Raw genomic sequence first — 22,029 nt, forward strand, 5'->3', positions numbered from 1 at the left:
ACTCCTCGGATCCCTGTGGTCCGCCACTCCAGCTGGCTCACGAGACTCGCCTGCATCCTCGGCTGTCTCCCTCGATCGCCACCTCAGACGCCTGGAGGCGTCGGACTCCCCTGCTGCCTGAGCCCGCGAGGTTCCTGGACGACGCGGTGAGCCCCTGTACCTTCACGCGGCCTGCTCCCCCTCCTGCTGCCACCCCCCCTCCCACTTCTGCTCAGATCGTATCTGCGACTAGGTGGGGGGGTGGGAGGGCCCTGATATGCCGGCTCCTGCGACCGTAGCGCCTGACTCTGTTCTGCATAACCCTAACCTGCGGGCATAAAAAAAAGAAAATAATTATTTTTTTCATTTTTCATTTTTACGGGCGCGGGCTCGCGCCACTACACTTCACATCGGCAGCTGGCCTCAGCCGTTGCCTCTCCCCCCACACCCCCGTGACCTGAGGGGACCATACACGGCGACATGGCCACATAAACAACACCACCATCCCCGGTGGTTCCAGTCCACTAGCTCTAACTCCCCATACTCGCTGCAGGCTGGCTAACCCTGCGTGCTGCATCACATCTGGAGGTACCTGATTGTTGGGCGGTGAGGTTTGTGTGCTGATCTGACCTGGCCGCCAAGCTGCCTCCCCTTGGTTCCTGTCAATTCTTTTTGGGGTCCTGCCCCCCCGCCACTCTGCATCCCGCCTGCTGATACTGCCTACATCGACGGTGGCCGTGGCCCGGAACCCCCAGCGGACATTTGCCCCTGGGCCACTGCTCCTTTCCCTGGCCTCCACCTTGCCTGCCCCCCCCCCCCCTGCCGATCCGCCCCACGGTTGCGGCATCTGACTACATCGAGTTGGGGGCATGCGTGGGGCGGCTGTGCCCGGCCTCGGCGGTCCTTGCAGCCACCCCATCAGCCTACTGCGGATCTGGCGGACCACCACTCCTCTTCCCGCTATCCCGGTGGCGACTCACTTGCCCTTCTGTGCATGAACTGACACGGCTGGGGGGCCTCGCTCCTTCGCTACTTCTCCGCCCTAGTGGCCACGCCTACCCTCACGGCACCAACGTCCTTTTCTGCCCCCCCCCTCCTAGCTACTGACTGTGGCCCCCAACCACAATTCCGGATCCGGACCCTGCACTGGCTACCCGTGGTGAAATACACCTCCCCAGCTCCACTTCTACGCCACGGACAATTGGTTTTCCTCACTTCGTTATTACGTTGTTGTGAGCCTGTCTAATCTAGTGGCCCTCACCAGTCACCTTACTACTTACCATCTGGGTGGGCTCCCTGGTGCACTCAGGCCCTCGCCGGCAGTCCACCAATAACACCCTGCTGTACACCCTTCTGCTCCATGAGCCCTCCATGGGGACGGGTCCCTAACTTCAACCACGGATCCGGCCTAACATTCCAGCCGCAAGATCACGCCTGGCCTACCCTTCTGGTCCTCTTGTTGGGTCCCTCTCTCGGAGTTACACGGCATTTCATCCCAGACACTTTTGTCGATCGGTCCCCGGGATCTGGTCCCCCTCAGACTAAGACCGCACCCAACTATGTTACTGCTGTTTAATGGCGCACGGCCGCACCCCAAACTCCGATGGTCCCTTTGCTTATAGATCTGGTCCTGATGTGACTCGCTTTCACTCTAAACACCCTGCTTGACCCTACTACATAGCATAATTCTCCTTACGCTCTCCCGGATCGGCGCGCCTTCGCCCGGCCGCAAACAGACCCCCAGGCGTTGATGCCTAAGAGTTTATGGTTGTTTTGGATTTGTTTGGGTTTCGTCCCTCTGATTGGGGGAGGGATGTGGGTGGGGTTGGGAGGGAATGTTATGGTTTAAAAAGGTCTTGACAGCCTCCGGAGGCCCCGCAGGCACCGCGCCCAATCCATTCAGATATGCAGTCCACCGACCGCATACACCTAAGGTACATACCTTTTTTGTCCCTGGAATCCACCTTTGCTTATTCCACCGCCACTCCTACGTATATGGCTGATACTTCCTTAACTTTTATGAGCTGGAATGTTAGGGGATTAGGGAACCACAAGAAGATGAGACAGATTCAGCTTCATGCTGAACGCCATGGAGTAAAGATCCTATGTTTACAGGAGACCCACGCTCGTTCGGAGCAGTGTGAACGATTTGCCAAGCAATGGGGCCCCCAGAGATATTACACAAATTATTCCACTCAGAGTCGAGGCACGCTCACCTTAATACATAAAAGTTTGAAGTTCACCTGTCAGCAATCCCACATAGATCCACTTGGAAGATTTGTACTCATAACTGGTACATTACACATCAGGAGATAGTTATTCTGAACATATATGGTCCTAACGTCGACGACCCTGATTTCTACCTTCACCTAACCACTCTACTTGAGAGCTACCCCCTGATTCCTATTTTATGGGGCGGAGACTTCAATACGATACTAGATGTCAACTTGGACAGGTCCGGTTCTCGCCCTCGCCAACTATCTAGGGCATCCTATTCTATTTTGACCTCGCTTCCCCGCTTGGCACTGGTGGACGCTTGGCGCCTGATGCATCCTGATGACCGTACATACTCCTTTTACTCCTCAGTACATGATTCCCACTCAAGAATAGATAGATGGCTTGTCACAGATTTACTGGTTAGATGCATAACTCACTTGGCCGTTCTCCCAGGACACTTTCGGACCACTCACCGGTACTAATCTCCCTAAACTGGGGACCGGACCTTAACAAAACAAGACAGTGGAGGATGAGCCCTCATGCGCTTCTTGACCAGGTGTTTGCCTCGGAGCTCGAATCCTCTATCGAGGAATACTTTGAGATTAACAGAAACTCTGTTTCCACACACGCTGTGCTTTGGGAAGCCTTTAAGGCACATACGAGAGGAGTCGCCATCTCTAAGAGCAGTGGCATACTTAAGGGCATCCGTGCTGACATTGCCACTAGCGAGTCAGCCCTATCTGCTTATGAATCCCAATACGCTGTGGATCACTTCCCGGCTACTTTGGCTATGCTGGGTTCTGAGCTGGACAGGTTCCGTGGCCTTGCCGAGCGCGAGCTTAAGTTCCTGGACTCCCCTCGATCGCAAAGGAAGTACGGCGAGGGTGAGCGCCCGGCAGGATGTTAGCCAGGCTGCTACGCCACGAATTCGGTGCCCCCAACATACCGGCCATTATTAGACCAGATGGCACACTCGCCACCTCTCCACAAGACATCAATTCTGAGTTTCTCGCGTTTTACACCTCCCTGTACTCAGAGGCTGACACTTCTCAGATCTCGGAGATTGACTCATACTTAGAGAACCTCCCTCTATCAGTCCTATCAGCCGACACTAGTGCCTCCCTCGAGAGGCCCTTTACCCTAGAGGAAATTGTGGAGGCCATCGAGTCACTAGCATCGGGTAAGGCCCCCGGCCCTGATGGGCTCCCAATGGATTTCTACAAACTATATAAGGCCCAACTAGCGCCGCAACTACTGACCCTGTGGGAAGAATCGTGCGATATAGGCATACTTCCACCGTCTCTTCGTGAGGCACTGATCACAGTGCTCCTCAAGCCCGGTAAAGTCCCCACGCAGTGTAGCTCTTACCAACCCCTCTCACTAATTAATAGCGATATTAAAATATTTGCCAAACTACTTGCCAACCGCTTAGGCCCGTACATGTCCCACATTGTTCACCCAGACCAGGCTGGCTTCGTCCCTGGCAGGTCCACCTCCCTAAACCTACGGAGACTCTTTAATGTAGTTAGCAGAATTGACCCGGCCACTCAAGCAGTGGCAGCCACATTAGACATGCAAAAAGCATTTGATTCAGTTTCTTGGAAATACTTGTGGTGTGTTCTTGAGAAATGCAAATTCGGCCCCAACTTCCGCACCTGGGTAAAGCTCCTTTACAATGCCCCGTCGGCCAAAGTCCGCACGCAAGATAGGTGCTCCTCCCCTTTTCAGATATTTAGAGGTACGCGCCAGGGATGCCCCTTCTCCCCGCTCATTTTTGCCATTGCCATGGAGCCCTTAGCTGACATGATTCGGCAGTCACACTCACACAGAGGGTTGCGCACATTTGGCCAAACTGATATTGTCTCCCTTTATGCGGACGATACCCTGCTGTTTGTTCGGTCCCCTGAAATTAATCTTTTACCTATACTGATAGACGTGGCTCGATTTGGGGACATATCCGGTCTGACGGTCAATTGTTCTAAGTCTACATTGTTCCCCCTCACAGATTCGACTCAACCCCCTCCCAATCTTCACAGGTTCAACTGGGCTCCCTCTAGTTTCACCTACCTGGGGGTGGTGGTCTCCCGGCACGTGTCACAGCTGCGTGACGACAATTATCGCGCTTACCTAACTAACCTGCAGGTTAAAACCTCCAGCTGGACTAAGCTTCCCCTCTCACTAGCAGGCAGAATAGGCATACTTAAAATGATTGTATTACCTCAATTACTATATCGATTCACCAATCTGCCTCTGTGGCCTGGAGATACCTTTTTCCAAACACTGCGCACTATATGTAACACCTTCCTCTGGCACTCTGGGGCTGTCCGGCTATCAGGTACTGGGTGGTGGCCCAATCACAGTTTGCTGCATTCTGGTTCAACACCGTTGACTCCCCCCCCCCCCCCCTCATGTCCGCCTTGAGAAGCTAGCTGTCTGCGACCGGGTGATCGGGTCCCTGGTTCTTCAGCCAATCCCCCCTGCCTTCGGCTCTGCGAATCCGGTGGCTTGTACATCCCTGGCGTTGACTAAACTCTGGTCTATGATCGACACACCTCGCCCGTTCCATGGGGATCTGCCACTGTGGAACTTCCTTCCCGACGTCCCGCACATTCCACTTTCGGTGGTCACTCGCTGGGCTGCTGCCGGTTTCTTGACCCTGCGCGATGCCTTTGATCAGGGAAGTTTCATAGAATGGTCTGATCTTCCCCCTTCGATCAGGCGCCGACCCTCGGTGTGGCTACAGTACTCTTCACTCCGAGCACATCTCAAGTCCAGATACTCGGACTTCCCCGCCTTGCCCACTGATGAACCCATAGTTGAGGAGCTTTGCTCCTATCTCTCCTTTAGAGGTAAGGTGTCGAGGCTCTATTCCCTATTGCAGACTAGAGCGGCCCCCCACTTTGCCGAGCTGAGACACAGATGGGGGGAGGACCTTGGTACTGAGATCACCGACGAGAGGTGGGCTCAGATGTGTGCCCGTACCCATGAGGTCTCCTACAACACTAAATTTAAACTCATTCAGTTTAAAATTTTACACAGGTATCATCATACACCCATGAGGCTCCACCACATGTTTCAAGCCAACCCCCCCACTTGTCCTAGGTGCGGCGCAGATCAAGCCTCCTATATACACATGTTGTGGCTTTGTCCCCGTCTGTCCCAATTCTGGCTGGACATTTGTTCTACATTGTCGGACATTCTGGGACACCCAATCACCCCCACCCCACTGCATTGCCTATTCCATGATCTCCCGCAGTTACCCCATGATGGTAAGAAACTGGCAGGCCTCTGCGTGCTACTGGCAGTTCGCTGTATACTACTCTGTTGGCTCCGCCCTAGTCCACCTACTTATGCTCAATGGGTCAGATCGGTCACATGGGCTCACGACACTGAGCAGTCCTGGAGTGCCATGCAGCATTCCCACTCCAGGCCGAGGGACATCTGGCCGAAGTTCCGAGACTATATTGCTGCCATGACCTCGCCGTCTATTTCCCCGTCTGCTTCCCCAGGTGGTTCCCCTTGAATTGCGACATGTTATGGTGTATGTATTAATACTTTGTGTATTGCTTTTCATCGATATGCTATATTTACGAAATATGCACTGTGGATTACTAAGTTTGATTTACATTTAGCGCTGGTGCCATGTGGCCCCCTCTGGTTGTTGTTGTGCTGTCAAGTCAATAAAAAAGAGTTTAAAAAAAAAAAATCTATGGTCGATGCGTCAATGGGGACTGAGGAGTGGCGTCAGAGGGCTGAGTCAGGGCAGCGCATGCTCCCTGGGCGGCGCCTCTGCGCGCCTCTCAATTTAAAGGGGAAGAAGGTTTGTGTTATGGTTAAAGCTTTAATGTATTTACTGTATGTCCTATAATGCTGGAGAGCAGCTAGGTCTTTGTTGGAGTTCAGTGTCATTAGATGACATAAACTTTCTGATATCTATGAGGTAGATGTTTACTGTCATAAGTGTTCTATGTTTGTCAGTTAGCTTTTATGCAGTTCATGTTGGTGAAATGTTGGTTATGCTGGATGTCTTTATATGTACTTAACTTAATAAAAACCATTAAGTTAGTCTACGTGTTCCCTGGCATATGTAACATAACATTTTTTTCTGATGAAAAAGGTTCTGTCTCCCGTCCCTTGGAAGGGACGCCCATACAGTATGGAGGAAAGGGGACTATGGAATAAGAGTACGTTAGTCACTATGGTGAGTAACTTATAATTTCCCCCAACGCCAGTCATACGCAAAGTCCTGCAAATGATTGCAACATACAAGTGCACGGTCATTCTCAAAGCTGCAACATAGGTGAGACAACCGTGATTCTCTGAACTTCACCTGTCCCAAGACCGTCCAATTGCTCTTGGTCAAGACCCTGACCTGTTGACTATGTGCAACCAACAGGTGATACACCGCAACCCATGGTACTCAACTTAAAGGCTTGGCTTCTGACTTCAAAGAGTTCGGACATGTCCCACTCATGCAAGAGTGCAGAAACATCCTATAGGCTGCCAGAGCGGAGTCCACCAACAAGTCATGTGTGTACAAGCCAAATAGATTTTGCACTTGGTGCTCCCAACAACAAGTAGATCTGTTAGACGTGGAACCTCACCAAATCCTACCATACCTTTAACAATTAGCAAAAGACGGTTTCTCTGACTCATCCATCAAAGTGCATCTAGCAGCTATCTCTAGATAAACCAGGAAGCAAGGAAAGGCTCCCATCTTTGGAGCCTGCATCGTTAAACACTTCATGAGGGGTCTATCTAGCACTTGTCCCCCCTCAGAAGAAAATACCACCTCGGTGTAGCTTACACACTGTGATCTCAGCCCTCATGAAGCCCCCATTCCAACCCATGGCTACTGAGGACAAAATGTTTGTGTCCTGGAAGACTGCTTTTCTAGTAGCAATCACATCCTTCCGATGGGTGTCGGAACTACTTGCACTATCCGTTAACCTTTTAACTGCCATGGGTTTTCCCCCCTAGTGCCAAGGCCTTTTTTGGTGATTTCAGTATTTCACCATGCAAAGCCTTCTAACATTTTCTCCTTCATTAACCCCTTAAGTGCCAAGGACGAGCTATCTCGTCCTTGGCACTGGGGAGGTAATCCCAAGGACGAGATACCTCGTCCTTGGCACTTAAAGGGACGTCCATATTTATGGTTTGAGAAAAACAAGGTAATCTTAAAATCTGAATGGGCTACTAAAGTGGGCCTAAAAGTTCTATTATAAGCTATAATAAAATGTTAACGAGGATTCCCAGCCTGCCGGCGGGGAATATTAAAAGCATGTGAATCGATGAAAGATACCAATGCTGGAGGACAGAAGTTACAGGTAAGCAACATACTCCTTACTTAATATAGCTAGGAACTGCCTCCTTTTTCACCACCGCCTCACACTTTCCATTTATTTTGCACCATCTTCCATTTTTCCACCAGAGCTTTTAGAACGGCCTCGAGTATTGTATTCACCAACTGAAGAGAGCTATTGGCCTGTGCTACCCTTTTGATATCTGTACTACGCAGAGGCAATCATATAGAAAATGAATTCCTGTTTAAAATATTTTTGTTTACGTTGTCTACTTCTTCAGCATGGGGCCTGGCATGGATTCACATGCTCATGAATATTCCCCGTCAGGCTGGGAATCCTCGGTAAAGAAAAAATCAGTTTCAGTTTCGTTTCTGAACTGTCTTTCTACTAATAACCAATCACTGGTCTCTGGGTCATACTGCCCCCAGCCAATGACTGCCCTATACCTAAGCCCCTCCTCTGGCAGCCATCTTCAGATTTGTACCGCACGTTCAAGTGTTGGGAGTCCTCGTGCTATAGCTCTCGAGCTTTTACTGCGTTTTCACGCTTTTTTCAAAGAGATTTTCTCATTTTTCGGTTAAATCGAGCCTCAAGCTCCACCGTTCTACTTCCGATCAACTGGGACCCGTTTCGGAATTTTCTACGCCCTTCAAGGGTGAAGTTTTCGTCGAGTTACGCTTCTTGGAGGATTCCAGAAGATCCGAGGCCTACCTTGGACATGGCCCAGGACAAGGGAAGCTCGATGCCCGGATCCAAGCTGTTCAGGAATCCTTCTGGATGCGGGTTACAGAATGTTTTCAAGGAGGACGAGCATTCTAGATGTCTCTACTGCCTTCATGAGGACAAGACGCTTGTGGAGAAGGACTGTGCGTTCTGCAAGAACCTATCGGAACGGACAATGAGGGATCGTCGTACCCGCCTCGCCAGCTGGCTGGAGAAGGGCCCAGCAGGTGAGAAGAAGAAAAGGTCCTAGTGGTCTTCTAAGTCCTGTGAGGGCGCCCCGGCGACGGGGGCCCAACAGAAGGCTAAGCACCACGAGTCGGCAGGCACCCGGAGCACCGAACGGTCGGGCTCGTCGGCTGCCAGGCAGGGCGCGCCTTCCTCGGCACCATTAACCACGAGCCAACGCTCTGGTTCGGGGAAGAGGAAATCCGAGAACCCGGGTAAGCTTCTGGAGAGGCCCCGGTCGATCTCGAAGGGAGCCGAGGGGGAGCGAGGTGGTGACCCTCCCCCCCAGGGTGAAGGCCCAGGGCGCACCTAAGGTGGTGAAGGCCCTGATCCAACCGGCGAAGGCCTCTATCGAGGGAGTCGCAGCGGCCCTGGCGAAGCCGGCGGAGTCCACGCCAGTGGAGGCAACCTCGGGGCCCAGAGTTTCCCTGCCACCGCGGAGGGAATCCTCTTTCCAACCCATCGACAAGACCCCCGTGAAGACCCCTGTGGAAAAAGATGGGGGGGGGGGGACCGGTGGCCATTACGGACACGGATTCAGCCTCTGAGGAGGAGCTGGTGGAAGCCATGAAGGGCCTCGAAGAGAGGTTCGAGGAGGTACGATCCCACGGGAGAGATCCTGCTGATGTGATCGAAGAAAGCGATGAGGGCGACGACGAAGGCCCAGTGGAGGAGCAGCCATCCCGCCCGTCGCAGCCATTGCCCGAGCCTCAGTACAGCTCGGCGGCCATTTTGTTGGCAATCCAATCCTTATGCACTGAAATAAGGACGAGATTACCACGAGCCCCAGCGGAGGATCCAGAACCAGGACCATCGGGAAGCCCTCTGAACAAGCGGAGGAGAGTCCACCCCGCCGCGCCCTTCGTACCCACAAGGCCTGTGGAGCCCTCATCTCCCTCGCCGGACCCCCGAGATATCACGGCAACGGATACTGCGATGGGGACGGATGACAACGGTGGTGACGACGGGACGGACCTTCCATCACCACCCCTTCAGGCTTCTCCGCCCGACGAAATTGGCTCTTTCCACGCCATGATCGCCAGGGCATCCGAGCTCTTCCAGCTCTACCCGGAGGAACAGAAGAAGGAAGGCTTCTTCTACCAGCGACGGGAGGCGAAGAGAAAGACGGTCCTCGCGGTACCGTTACTCGCCGATATCTGGGATGAGGGACTTACCTTCCTGAAGAACCCTTCCACAACGCCCGCCAAGAGGGACCAGTACGAGAAGAAGAACCGGGTCCCCGATGCTGCCCCCTTGTGCCTCAGGGCCCAGCCTACGCCGGATTCGGTCGTCTCAGCAGCGGCCAAGAAGAAAGCGGCATGTGCGGCGGCTTCAACCTCCACTTCCCCACCGTATGACAAGGGAAAGAAATTGGACGCCATGGGGCAACGGGTCATCTCGTCGGCAGTGATGACAATTAAGGCGGCCAACGCCTTAGCGATTGTGGCCCGTTACAACAGGGAGCTTTGGTACAAGATAGCTCCCCTGCTGGACTTCCTACCAGACGACAAGAGGGCGGAGGTCCTAGAGATTCTGCAAGAAGGTGAGGTGGCGTCGGACCACGCCATAAAGGTGGCAACGGACAATGCCGACACCGGATTTTGCCAGTTAGGCAACAGTGTTTGCCTTCGACGACGAGGATGACTCAAGGCGACGGATTTCCGTCAGGACATTCAGACCAGGGTGTTGGACATGCCGTTCGACGGCAGCAATCTTTTTGGAAAGGGGGTAGATGAGTCACTCCAGGCCATCAAGACCGACACTGAGACGGCCCGAGCCCTGGGAGTCCTGCAACGACGACGGCCCTTTCAGAGCACCGGAGGCAGACAAGGGGCCTCCAAGGGATCCAGCGGTGGCTCCTCTACGTACCGCCAGGCGGCCCGCTCCTCGTCCCAGGAGGCCTACAGAGGTCGCGGCAAACAAGGAGGATCTCGCCGCCGTCGTCAAGGAGGCCAAGGCGGCAAGGCCACTTCCAAACAAGACTGAACCGGCCGTAGCGTCGGGCCCCCACCGAAGCACCCTGGTTGGAGGTCGGCTTACGAAGTTCGTCAGCGTGTGGGAGTCCATCTCCACCGACCGTTGGGTGCTGGATACCCTGGCCCACGGGCACTCGCTAGAATTACTGAAGTGTCCCCGCATTCCTCCCATGGCCAGGAAGGAGAATCACGTCCCTCAACTGCTGTTGGAGATAAGGGCGATGCTGAAGAAAGGTGCCATCGAGCCCGTCCCCAAGAGGCTCCGGGGCTCCAGAGTATACTCAAGATACTTCCTCGTCAGAAAGAAGACAGGCAGATGGCGCCCCATCCCGGACCTACGTCGGCTAAACAAGTTCATCAAGGCACAGAAGTTCAGGATGGTCACCCTCCAGCACGTGCTGGGACAGCTGGAGGAGGGCGACTTCCTATTGTCGTTGGACCTGGAGGATGCTTACTTCCACATCCCCATTCTAAAAGGACAGCGAAAGTTCCTCAGATTTGTAGTCCAGGGACGTCACTACCAATTCAGAGCTCTGCCGTTCGGATTGAAGTCGGCACCCAGGGTGTTTACCAAGTGCCTAACACCAGTGGCGGCGTGGCTGCGCCTGCAGGGGATCCACATCTACCCCTACCTGGACGACTTGCTCATCTGTGCAAAGACAAGAGAACTCTCCGTCGAGCACACAGCGGGGACCGTCCGCCTACTCACGGAGCTGGGATTCACCATCAACTACCCCAAATCCCACCTGGTTCCGTCGCAGGTGGCACTGTTTCTGGGAGCGAAGCTCGACACAGTGGAGCGATTGGCGTCTCCGTCGGAGGAGAGGACGAAGGCCATTTAGGGCAAGGTGCAGCGCCTGCTAGCCACGGACATGGCCAGGGTGAGGTCCATCAAGTCCCTCCTCGGGCTGATGTCCTCATGCATCTACCTAGTGCGCCTTAGCAGACCACGGATGCATCTGCTATAAGAGTTCCTCGACGCCCGCTGGATGCAGGCGGCGGGCAGCTTCGAAGACAGGATCCCGGTCAATGAGGTTTTCCGTCAGGCGGTTCAGTGGTGGGGCACCCGTGCGGACCTCACGGCAGGCACAGACTTTCAGACCCCAGCGTATCAGGAGACGGTGACGACGGACGCCTCCCTGGAGGGATGAGGTGCTCACACCGGAGATCTCCACGCAAGAGGCCTTTGGCTCCCGGAGGAGAAGTCTCTTCACATCAACATCCTGGAGCTCCGAGCCGTGTTCTGGGCCCTCAGATCGTTCCTCCCGTCCCTCAAGGGCAAGGTGGTGAGGATTTTCACCGACGACACCACAACAATGTTCTACATCCGGAAACAGGGAGGTACCAGATCCCCAGCCCTGTCCAAGGAGGCCCAGGATCTGTGGCACTGGGCTGTCGCCCAGGGGATGTTTCTGGTTCCCTTCTACCTGGCAGGAATAAAAAACACCATTGCCGACTCACTCTGCAGGGAGCTACGCTCGTGCCACGAGTGGCAACTACGCCAGGATCAGGTGGATCGGCTCTTCCGACGTTGGGCCAAACACCAGATCGACCTGTTCGCGACAGCGACGAACTCCAAGTGCCAGAAGTTCACCAGCAGGTTTCCCCAGCCAGGGAGCATGGGCGATGCTTTCTCGTTCCCCTGGGACGGCCTGTTCCTGTATGTGTTCCCTCCGTTGCCGTTGCTGCTCCGTCTCATCAACCAACTCAAGAGGTCCTGGTGCAGGATGATCCTCGTCGCACCGGCGTGGCCGAGACAGATCTGGTTCCCGGACCTTCTGGACTTGTCAACGTCCCCACCAGTCAAGCTGCCGACGGACGCAGATCTTCTCTCCAGAGAAGGAGGCGCCATTCTTCATCACGACCCACAGTCGCTGAACTTGCAGGCCTGGCTCCTCCAGCACTAGAGTTTGGAGGGTACGATATCCCGGCAGACTGCAGAGAGGTTCTTGCAAAGGCCAGGGCGTCCTCAACTCTCAAGTGCTATGGACATAAGTGGAAGAGGTTCTCTGTCTGGTGCCGTGCACAGAAGATTAACCCTCTACGGATTACGGCACCTCAAGTGCTACCATACCTACTGTCGCTGGCCAAGGCTAGACTAGCTCACGCTTCCATCAAGATACCTCTGGCAGCGATCTCCCGATACACCAGAACTACAGGACGGCCGTCCTTGTGGTCTCATCGACTGGTGAAGGAATTTATGAAGGGACTGTTCCGATCGTTCCCGCCAGTGAAGGCTCCACCCCGGCGTGGGAGCTCAATGTGGTGCTGACCAGGCTCATGGGACCGCCATTCGAGCCTTTGCATTCCGCTCTGTTGAAGTTCCTGTCATGGAAGACAGCGTTCCTTGTGGCCATCACCTCCGCATGACGCGTGTGAGAGATTCAGGCCCTATCCTGCAAGCCTCCATACTTGACTTTTCACGATACGAGGGTGGTGCTGAGGACGCACCCCTCTTTCATGCCCAAGGTGCCGTAGGACTTCCATCTTAACGAGCCTTTGGTGTTGCCAGTTTTCTTTCCGTCGCCTTTGTCGCCGGCCGAGAGAACTTTTTAAGGTCCACGTAGAACTTGAGCGCTCTAGCTACATCCAGCGAGTGCAAAGAGTTTTCAGAAGACATCACAGCTATTTGTGAACTTTGGACCTGTGAACCAAGGGAAGGCTCTCTCAAAGGCTTCAATTTCCAGATGGCTCGCCGGCTGCATCATGCACCGTCATCGGTCGGCCAACCGACCATTGCCCGGCCGTCCGACAGCCCATTCGACCAAAGCGATCGCTGCTACTACAGCGTTCTTGTCTGGTGTGTCCCTGCTGGACAGCTGCAGGGCTGCTACGTGGAGGTCGATGCACACCTTCATGAGATTCTACTGCGTCGACCGGGATTCCAGGGAGGAGTCCAGAGTCGGCCAAGCAGTGCTGTGCAACCTGTTCGTCTAAGGTGGGCCTGGTGAAGGAGGTAAGAGTTGCTTAATGTTGACTTTATGTAATGCTTAATGTTGAGCCTTTTGCCACCTCCCGTGGTTGTGCATGTGTGTGCTGCTATGTATTCTTATATTCATGAGCATGTGAATCCATGCCAGACCCCATGCTGGAGAAGGAACAAGTTACTTACCTGTAACTGTTGTTCTCTAGCATGGGTCTGGCATGGATTCACATGCGAACCCTCCCGACTGCCCCTCTGCGGCTCTTCTCTTGGTCCTACTGCCACTTTACATGCTACCAAATCTGATGGCTGCCAGAGGAGGGGCTTAGGTAGAGGGCAGTCATTGGCTGGGGGCAGTATGACTCAGAGACCAGTGATTGGTTATTAGTAGAAAGACAGTTCAGAAACGAAACTGAAACTGATTTTTTCTTTATCGAAGATTCCCAGCCGGACGACGGGGAATATTCATGAGCATGTGAATCCATGCTAGACCCATGCTGGAGAACAACAGTTGGAGGTAAGTAACTTGTTCATTTTGAAACTGAGTTAAGGTTCATTCTGATGAAGCGCAATGTAGCAGGGAGCTGTAGTGCCGCCTGAACGAGGGAGTAGGGAAGTACACTTACTGTGGAGCTAGCACGTGTGCGTTGGGGAATTTGCTGGGGACACTAGCTGAGTGTGCGGCTGCGCGATTAATCGAATAGTGCATACGCGGTAAGATACTGGTGCGGGACACTAGTTCCGTGCGAAAAAAGCTGTTGGGCTCGTGTGTGGGCTCCTGATAGGTGCGCAGAAGCACGTCTGGGCGCCGAGGGGCGTGGATACAAATCTGGGACAGCGGGATGATACCGCATAATTACACTACAGTTGCATTCAAAAAGTAAAAAAATGCTCGTAGCTTGGTGAATGAATTCATACCTTTGCATTCATGGTTAAGGAACATATTTGGAAACACTTTGGCAACGTGTTTAAACATCCAGTTGTTTGACCATAAAAACAGAAATGTTGAGGACCCCCCGTATTTTTAACATGTATGCAATACATATAGGACATAGGGTTACGTGTATTTCAAACAAATTGATCTCATGTTGACTCTCTTCATCAATAAAATAGTGAAGATCGCATGTGGATACATATTTGGAAACACGTTGGCAATGTGTTTAAAACATCCTGTTTTTTTACCATAAAAACAGAAATGTTGAGGAAAGACACCCTGTATTTTTAACATGTACGCCATTCAGAAAGGACATAAGGTTACGTGTATGTCAACAAAATGATCTCATGTTAACACTCTTCATCAATACAAGATTTATTGAAGAAAACATGTGGATACGTATTGTGTACCACTGTAATTGTCAGTCGATATAGGACAAACCTCATTTCTGTGGGGGTTGCTGCTGGTGGTAAACCAAGGGGATGTTGGTGTCTGGTAAGTTAGTGGGCGAGTAAACTGATGATAAAGTATGAGTGATTGAAGGCACATGTATTTGAAGGATCTGGTGGTAGCATTAATTGGAGTTATTTGAAGAACAGATTCTATTTGATTGCCACATTCAGGCCTTGTTTGACTGAATTGAGTCGGAAGATCCATTGTTGCTCTAGTTTGCGAAGTGAGAGATCTCTGTCGCCACCTCTAAAAGGCTTTTTGGCTGTTTGTAAAACAAAGCAGATGATGTCATTGTGGGTGTGGTGTTTCTCTTGGAAATGGGCCACCATTGGTTTGTCAGGGATGGCATTTTTGATGCATGAGCGAAGTTCGCATATGCGCTATCTTACTTCTCTCTTGCATTTGCCGATGTATAATAGTTTGCAAGGGCATTGGATTCCATACACTGGCTATTTGCTCTTACAATTGGTAAAGGATTCGAAATTCCAGTTCTTACCGTTGAGGTCGATGGATTTCATGTTATTCGTTAGGCAGCATACTGAGCATGATCCACATTTGTAGTGACCTTTAACAGGCGGTACGTACAGCATCCTATGGTAGACTTTGTGTGCAGGGTTTTATGATTGTGAGGTTTTTTGTAGTGTTTTCACACTATTGGGCTGCTTTATTTAGGACTAAATTACTGTTCCATTTTTTCTTTCGCCCATGTGATGGGTTGAGCTTATCAATTTATTAACTGAATTCAATTGCTATATCCACTTTGGCCCAGTTGTCTTGGCTCTTTCCGTTGGTGAGATTGCATTTTTTTCCCCAATTTATAATGCTTATTTTGGCAACTAAATATTCACCTGAGGGATTATTGTCATTCTTCCCCTGTTTGGCCATGAGACATTGAATTGTCCATAACCTCCTTTTGTGACTAGCACTTTTTATTGCACATTGCACTTTATATTTCTGTATGTTAATTCCTCGTGTGAATTTCAAATGATTTAATAACTTTTTAATGTAATTTGATTGAAATAAATAAAATGGATTCTTCTTTCTTTGTAAAGTCTTTACTGTGGTCTGTATGGGGTGATCTGCGGTGATGACTGAGGGTTCCTGTTCTCATGCTATTGATGACTCCATGTCCTTTTAAGTGAACTAAGTTTCATATCCGCTGGCTTGACCACTGTTTTCTGCGCCTTGGATCTTCTCAAATTCCAGAAGCTACTTAAGACTTTCCTCTTTTCCTCCTCCTTCACTCCTCTACTAATCTCAAAGTTGCTGTTTTGGTGTCCTTGACCTCCCACATAAATTCTCCCCAGCTCTTATCTATCCACAGCACTTTGCATCTGCACACAGTATGTCCTGGAGACTCGCACTTACACCACCCGCGGACCACGCAGTGTAGCACTCAACATTCCTAGCACTTCGTCCATGGCTCACCCTCGAGCTTGGTCGCCCCAGACTTACCCCTTCTTCCTTTCTGCACTTGCACGTTCTGAATACTCAGAAGGCATAGGAGGTTTGTCATTTCCCCTCTGCTCTTAATATTGTGTTGTAATTGTATTGGCCACCCTCACTTCCTGCCCTGTGGGTGCTTTAAAACAGTATATTCTTTTTGCATAAGCGCCTAACAAGCAAGCAAGCAAATAAATAAATAATGGGACCTGGCCTGTAGTCCGAAATTACAAGCTGCCTGTCAGCCATGTCGGGACCAGGCAGCAGTGTACAGGCGGACCGCAAATCCCATGTTCCGTTCCCCCTTTTAAAAGTTGATTTCTTTCACTGCTTTCGGCATACTTGCTCGGAATGGATGCTCAATATTGTGTGTTACCTGTTTGCTGAAGGATTTCTGTTAGGCTCCAGTTCTTATTCCATGCCAGTGCTTGCACATCCGACGTGTGCTGTATACCAAATTCTGCTCTTCAAATGGAACCTCAAAAAATGCCTGAAAGCCTTGTCAAATAATCTGCCTGTAGTACTGTCATTTTAAACCTTCCTTGTGACACCACCTCAATGGGTTATGTCGAGGTGACTTTGGCCAGAAGTAAGTTTCAGTGGTTAGAGGGTGCATTAATAGCTAGTACCTCACACTTTCTTAGACTGGCTGATACGCAGTCACTTGTAGAATGAAGACTGCTTATTAATCTTGATGGGGTCAAATCTTGATTACCGGGACTTTTTACAAAGACCTGAGTTAAAACACATTCTTATCTTTTAATAGCACAATTGGTTTTGATGGAAATCATTTTTTTGTTGTTTTGACAGAAACAAGTAAAATGCTATTCTTTGTCGAACTTGAAAGAAACATCACACTGTATTTCACAATAGCCTTTATTTCTTGTGATTTATTTTTCTTCCAGGCAAGGGTCCAGCATTGCATTTGTTCAGTAGCCAGTGATCATTCTGTGGGACTTCTAAGCCTGCGGGAGCGGAAATGCATCATGCTAGCTTCTCGGCATCTCTTTCCTATCCAAGTTATAAAGTGGCGGCCATCAGACGATTACCTGGTAGTAGGATGTTCCGACGGCTCTGTGTATGTCTGGCAAATGGATACTGGTAAGATGGCCAATTAGAATGATGGGAAACTATTAAGTGTTTTTCAGTCTCCTCTATATTTGTAACATCGTTCTACTGGCACAGCACAGCCAGCCACATGTATTTGAAAAGATTTGCCCGTAGCATTATCTGACAGTAATTGGCCCCAAACAAGGCTCCATATAGGACTCTGTTGCTGTTCATAAATTTAAATAGTTAGTACTACTCTATGCTTCGCTTTCTGTTTTGAAAATGTTCATGCAATATCAATATCTTATTTCAATAACATTCTATGCAAATAGGCAAACAAATCTCGTAAAACATCTCACTGAGGCTGGGCTGGAGCTAATAGACTTAAGCTGAACCAATGTGGACCAGGTATGTGGGATGAGATGGAATAAACAACTCAACATAGGTTTAGGGCAGATCTTGGTCTGAAGACTCCAAACATAAGACCAACGCTACGGTTGGCCACCCATGAAGGCCGCCACATGCAAAGTTGGTCTTATTCCTCCAACCTTTCCCCTGTCAATTTTGATGCCCCCCTCTCCTCTCCCCTCCCTCCCAGCACCAACCTCCTGATGTGCGCTCTCCCCGAGCCCTCACTTTCCTGTACCAGCCCCTGCTGCCTTTGCCGCCTGCTCTCCAGGCTGCTTCCCAGAAGCCAGATGTACTGAGACCAAAGTTGAGATTTGATATGCAGGAGCTAAAACCAGATCCTGAGTATCCAGCATTCACCAGTGACCAGGGATCTACCACTGAAGAACCAGGAGCTGGTGCATAGCATTCTGCAAATCTAAGTTCCACATAAGATGCAATTGTATGTTTTTCTTCCTTATTTATGACCCATCATGCTTTGAATGTTATATAAATGTGTCCTAATGTTTTATGTATAGCTTATTCAAAATAAACAGTTAAATTCATATGGGTATGAATTCATATGGGTCTGTTAATTATGTGTCATTTGGCCTGGGGAGCCAAAGGTGACTCCTAGTAGCGGTCAGTCTCAAGCTAACCAGGCTGTGCTAGGCTCCAAGCAGGAGTTAAATGGCACTGGGCTCCCCTCAATGTATAACCCTGTATTAATTTAGGACACACCAAGGCAATATACATTTTTTGTTTGGTTTTCCACATTCAGACTGAAGAAAACAATAAAAAATGTGAGAATGGGGAACTCAAAAGGGTTTGGAAAGAATGGAAAAGTCACTCACGGCAGTTCCAAGAAGTTGACCTCTCATGGTTGTGCTTGATGTTTGTGTTAATACCCTGGTCTTTGGCTTTGGGTTGCATGTTTTTGAGGTTCCCGAACCTTCCTCTGTAGAATCTGTTGCACTGACCCTCTGAGGGGAACATGGTGCAGCTTTGGCAAAATGTCAGTTTGTCCTCTTGCAATTACAGGTAGAGGTGTTCCTTTTCCACCGGTCCATCCCTAGGAGTTGAGGGGCATGTCTGTGTATCAGTTCACTGACCACCTTCCTGGCCTTCGGTCATGGTCCACAGCACCTCCCTTCTTACTAGACCTATTGTAACCTCCCTGCTCTTCCATGAAGTTGCACCATCTGTTCCACCACCCATCTCTGCGTGCTGTCCTGGACCAACATGTTCTTGGATTCCACTGGCCTGTAGTTGGTTACCTGTCCCTCTCTGTCTCAGGGCATGCAACTCTTATCTTTCCCTCTAGCCCATAAGCCTCTCCTCATGCCTCTGTTCCAACGCTCTAACCTTATTCTCGTCAAATGGCAATAACTGTAATTCTCCCCGCCCTCTTCAAAATTACTCTCCAAATGTTAACTGTTTTCTCCCCCTCCAGCCTCCTCAATAACTGGCTCTTTCCTGCTTCCAATATCATCCAGCAAAACCGTCTCTCAAATTCCATCCTGCTCTCTAGTCACTTCCAGTCACCTTCCCCCAATTCCTACTATCTGCCCAGACTATCAAAGCTTACAGGGCCCTCATTCCTCTCCCTGAGTGGACCTTGCGTGATAAGTTTGCACCTCGGGCTGTTTATGGAGCAAGGACTGGTATTGGCTAAAAGCCGGGTCAGCACTTGAGTTGATTTGTGCGTTGGGATGGCCAGAGGTGTTATGACTTATCTCCCATTTTGAAATCCACTGAGACCCTCCTCTTGGTGCTCTGTGATGAAGTTTTGATTTTAAGTAATTGTATCGTGCAAAACTGAGCAGACCCAACTGCATCTGGGTGCAGATGTTCCTAACTCCATGTTCCACTCCATATTCCAAAGAAAAATTTAAGGAGTTCTGCCTACGGATCTATTCCTGTAGTTTATTTAAACATGAATGTATGTGGAGATTTTCAGAACTGTATTAGCTCTGTCAGGCTTCTTAGCTCCCAAGATAAAGTATTCCATAACCTGAGTCCATAAACTGCAAAGCGTCTGTGTCCTCTGGAGATACAGTGTGGAGGAGGAACTACTAGCTGCAATTTCTCTGACAAGTGCAGTGTTTTTTTTTGGTACTGTGATGACTCCCATGATGTCACTGCTTCCGAAGGAAGAGCTCTTTCCCATGAGACCAAGGGGGTGAGTCTGCTATCCGATAGTCCGCCTGGGGGTGGTACCCAGTGGGTGGATCTCATGGAAGGAGAGACTCCCTTTGGGACCAGTGACAACCACATCAGGAGAACGCAGTATTCCCGGCCAGCACATGAACCTGGTGCCCCTTTACAGAAGAAACCTGCGTAGCTGCTGCAGGGGGATGGAAGAAGCTGCGGAAGGTCACCGAAGTACCACGAGTGAGCCCAGGTGCCTTGGGAGAGCCAGCATTCACGTAAGCCATGCCACAAGGTACACAGGAAGCCACAGGGGGTGGCTCCAGGAGTTTGTTGCAAAAGCCGGAAAGGTGAGTCTGGGGCTCAAACCCAAATTGTACTGGGGCTTGTACTAAGGCTTGGCAGGAGAGTGAACCAAGTCTACAGCTTGTGGAGTGCATCCAGGCAATGTTTTTTCAGTGCACCACTTGGTGCAAGGGAACCAGGTCTGCGCCCAAGTGTCGGGGACACTTACAGCTAGAAGGGAGCATCCAGGCAACGTTTCGTCAGTGAAGCATTTGGTGAGAGAGAGCCAGACCTGCATCCCAGGGCAAGGGACTCCTGCTTGGAGAAAGCATCCAGGTTGTTCCTCTTCAGCGTAATAGCTGGTGAGGATCTGGGACCCCAAACAACTGATTTGTAAGCCGGAGGAAGGCTGGGGAAAGAGAGACATTTCTCTGACAGCCAAGCAGTGGCTTTTGTCAAGGGGGAGGGAGTCACCCCTCTGGATGAAGAAGACCTCACTTTTGATTTAGTTAGCTTAAGTGTGTAAGGGACAGAGTTAGGATGTTGACACTGGACAGTGGTTTTTTTACTTTGGACATTCTGACACTAGTTATTTCTGTTTAAGCAGGGAACCCACTCTTATTAGGTTTCTTTTCCTTTTGCACTTTTGAATACAAGTTTATAGCCAACACCAAAATTCCTCTGTGTCAGAGACTTACTTCTGGGCAGTTAAAGTACCAAGTCAGCTTTTACCCGAGGTAGGTAACCTCTGGGTATTAAGTGAGTTATAAGTAACCTATCATATCAGATATCATATCAAACATTAAAATCACCCAAACAGATCACCTTCTGATGCCTAATTCTTGTGTTTGTGCGGAATAGATCAATATTAGTCAGGAAAGTTTTAGCGGGTCCAGGTGTATCTATACCCCTGAATGATTTAAAGGAGGCGGTGTGCGAGATCCATATAGTTTTCCATATAGTGTCAAGCACAGCTTCACACGAGTGCAGTGTACCTGAGATACTGGATGTTGTAGGTACTGGTCTCGTTTGCAGGTCTTTGGAATGGTCAGGTATGTTTCTTCCTCTGGGATAACTCTAGGATGCAGTAAGGTGTATGCCAGATGTCCAGTTCAGTATCCCGCTGTGGAGTGAAACACACAAGACGGGCTGAACCGAACCCACAACTTCACAGACTCGCCCCCAGTATTAACGTGGTGATGAGGCAGTGCAAGCACTGAACTGGGAGGTGTAACAGCAAGCAGAGGGACGCACCAGGAGAACTGTTAGTTTGAGTCCAGGGAGTCAGACTGGACCCCAGGTATAGTAGGATAAACCTGAAGTTCTAGGCAAAATAGGAAGGAACAACAATAAAGGAAGTAGTCAAAAGAGAGAACCCAAGCAGGCAGAAGACAGGGGCCAAGCTGAAGTCCAAAGCAGGACAAGGAGAAATGCAGGGCCAAGGGGCTCACAAAATGGAGGCTGGGAAACAAGCAGGAAGCAGGTCCAGTAACACCAGGGAACTGGAGAGCGTTGAGACGCACCAGATGCTATTCAGTGTCTCCGTTTATGTCCGTAGGGAAGCCAAAGCGAGGCTGGGGAAGCTTTAAAGGATGCCGTGGTCACATATGCGAAATGATGCAGACCACTTTTATTTCCTGCGGTCTGTGCACCAAGAGGCCCGGCCACGCTGGATGCAAACGCCAGCAACGCGGCACGGTAACAAATGGTGCGTGCGAGCAACGCATGACATCCAATCTTAAAACCAACCTGTGACACATAATCCCAGTATACGGGTTCCAAATATAAAAGCACCCGACTGGACCTATAGAAGGCCGGTTGCATTTAAACTCAAAGGGAAGGTTCCCTGAAGTCTTTTTTTTCTCTAAACAAAAATGGAAACAGCATTCCTGGATGCCTAGCTGTGATGATAGTTTTCCCTTAAAGGGAACGGGAACATTCCTCTTGCTGTGACTTCGGAGCTGCTTAAACTGAGCTTTA

The 22,029-nt window shown here is 50.5% G+C and overlaps 1 protein-coding gene across 4 annotated transcripts in view; it reads left to right on the forward strand.

Annotated features, from left to right (window-relative positions):
* The window catches only part of WDR7 (WD repeat domain 7), a 2,460,073-nt gene that overhangs the window by 531,300 nt on the left and 1,906,744 nt on the right, over positions 1-22,029 (forward strand). For all 4 annotated transcript variants that reach the window (XM_069627029.1, XM_069627030.1, XM_069627031.1 and 1 more), the window contains one exon: positions 17,082-17,277. In XM_069627029.1, the coding sequence (XP_069483130.1) occupies positions 17,082-17,277 (196 nt within the window). The remainder of the gene's footprint in view (positions 1-17,081; positions 17,278-22,029) is intronic.

Source organism: Ambystoma mexicanum, chromosome 6p, assembly GCF_040938575.1.
Source record: "Ambystoma mexicanum isolate Mex_15411 chromosome 6p, UKY_AmexF1_1, whole genome shotgun sequence".
NCBI lineage: Eukaryota > Metazoa > Chordata > Amphibia > Caudata > Ambystomatidae > Ambystoma > Ambystoma mexicanum.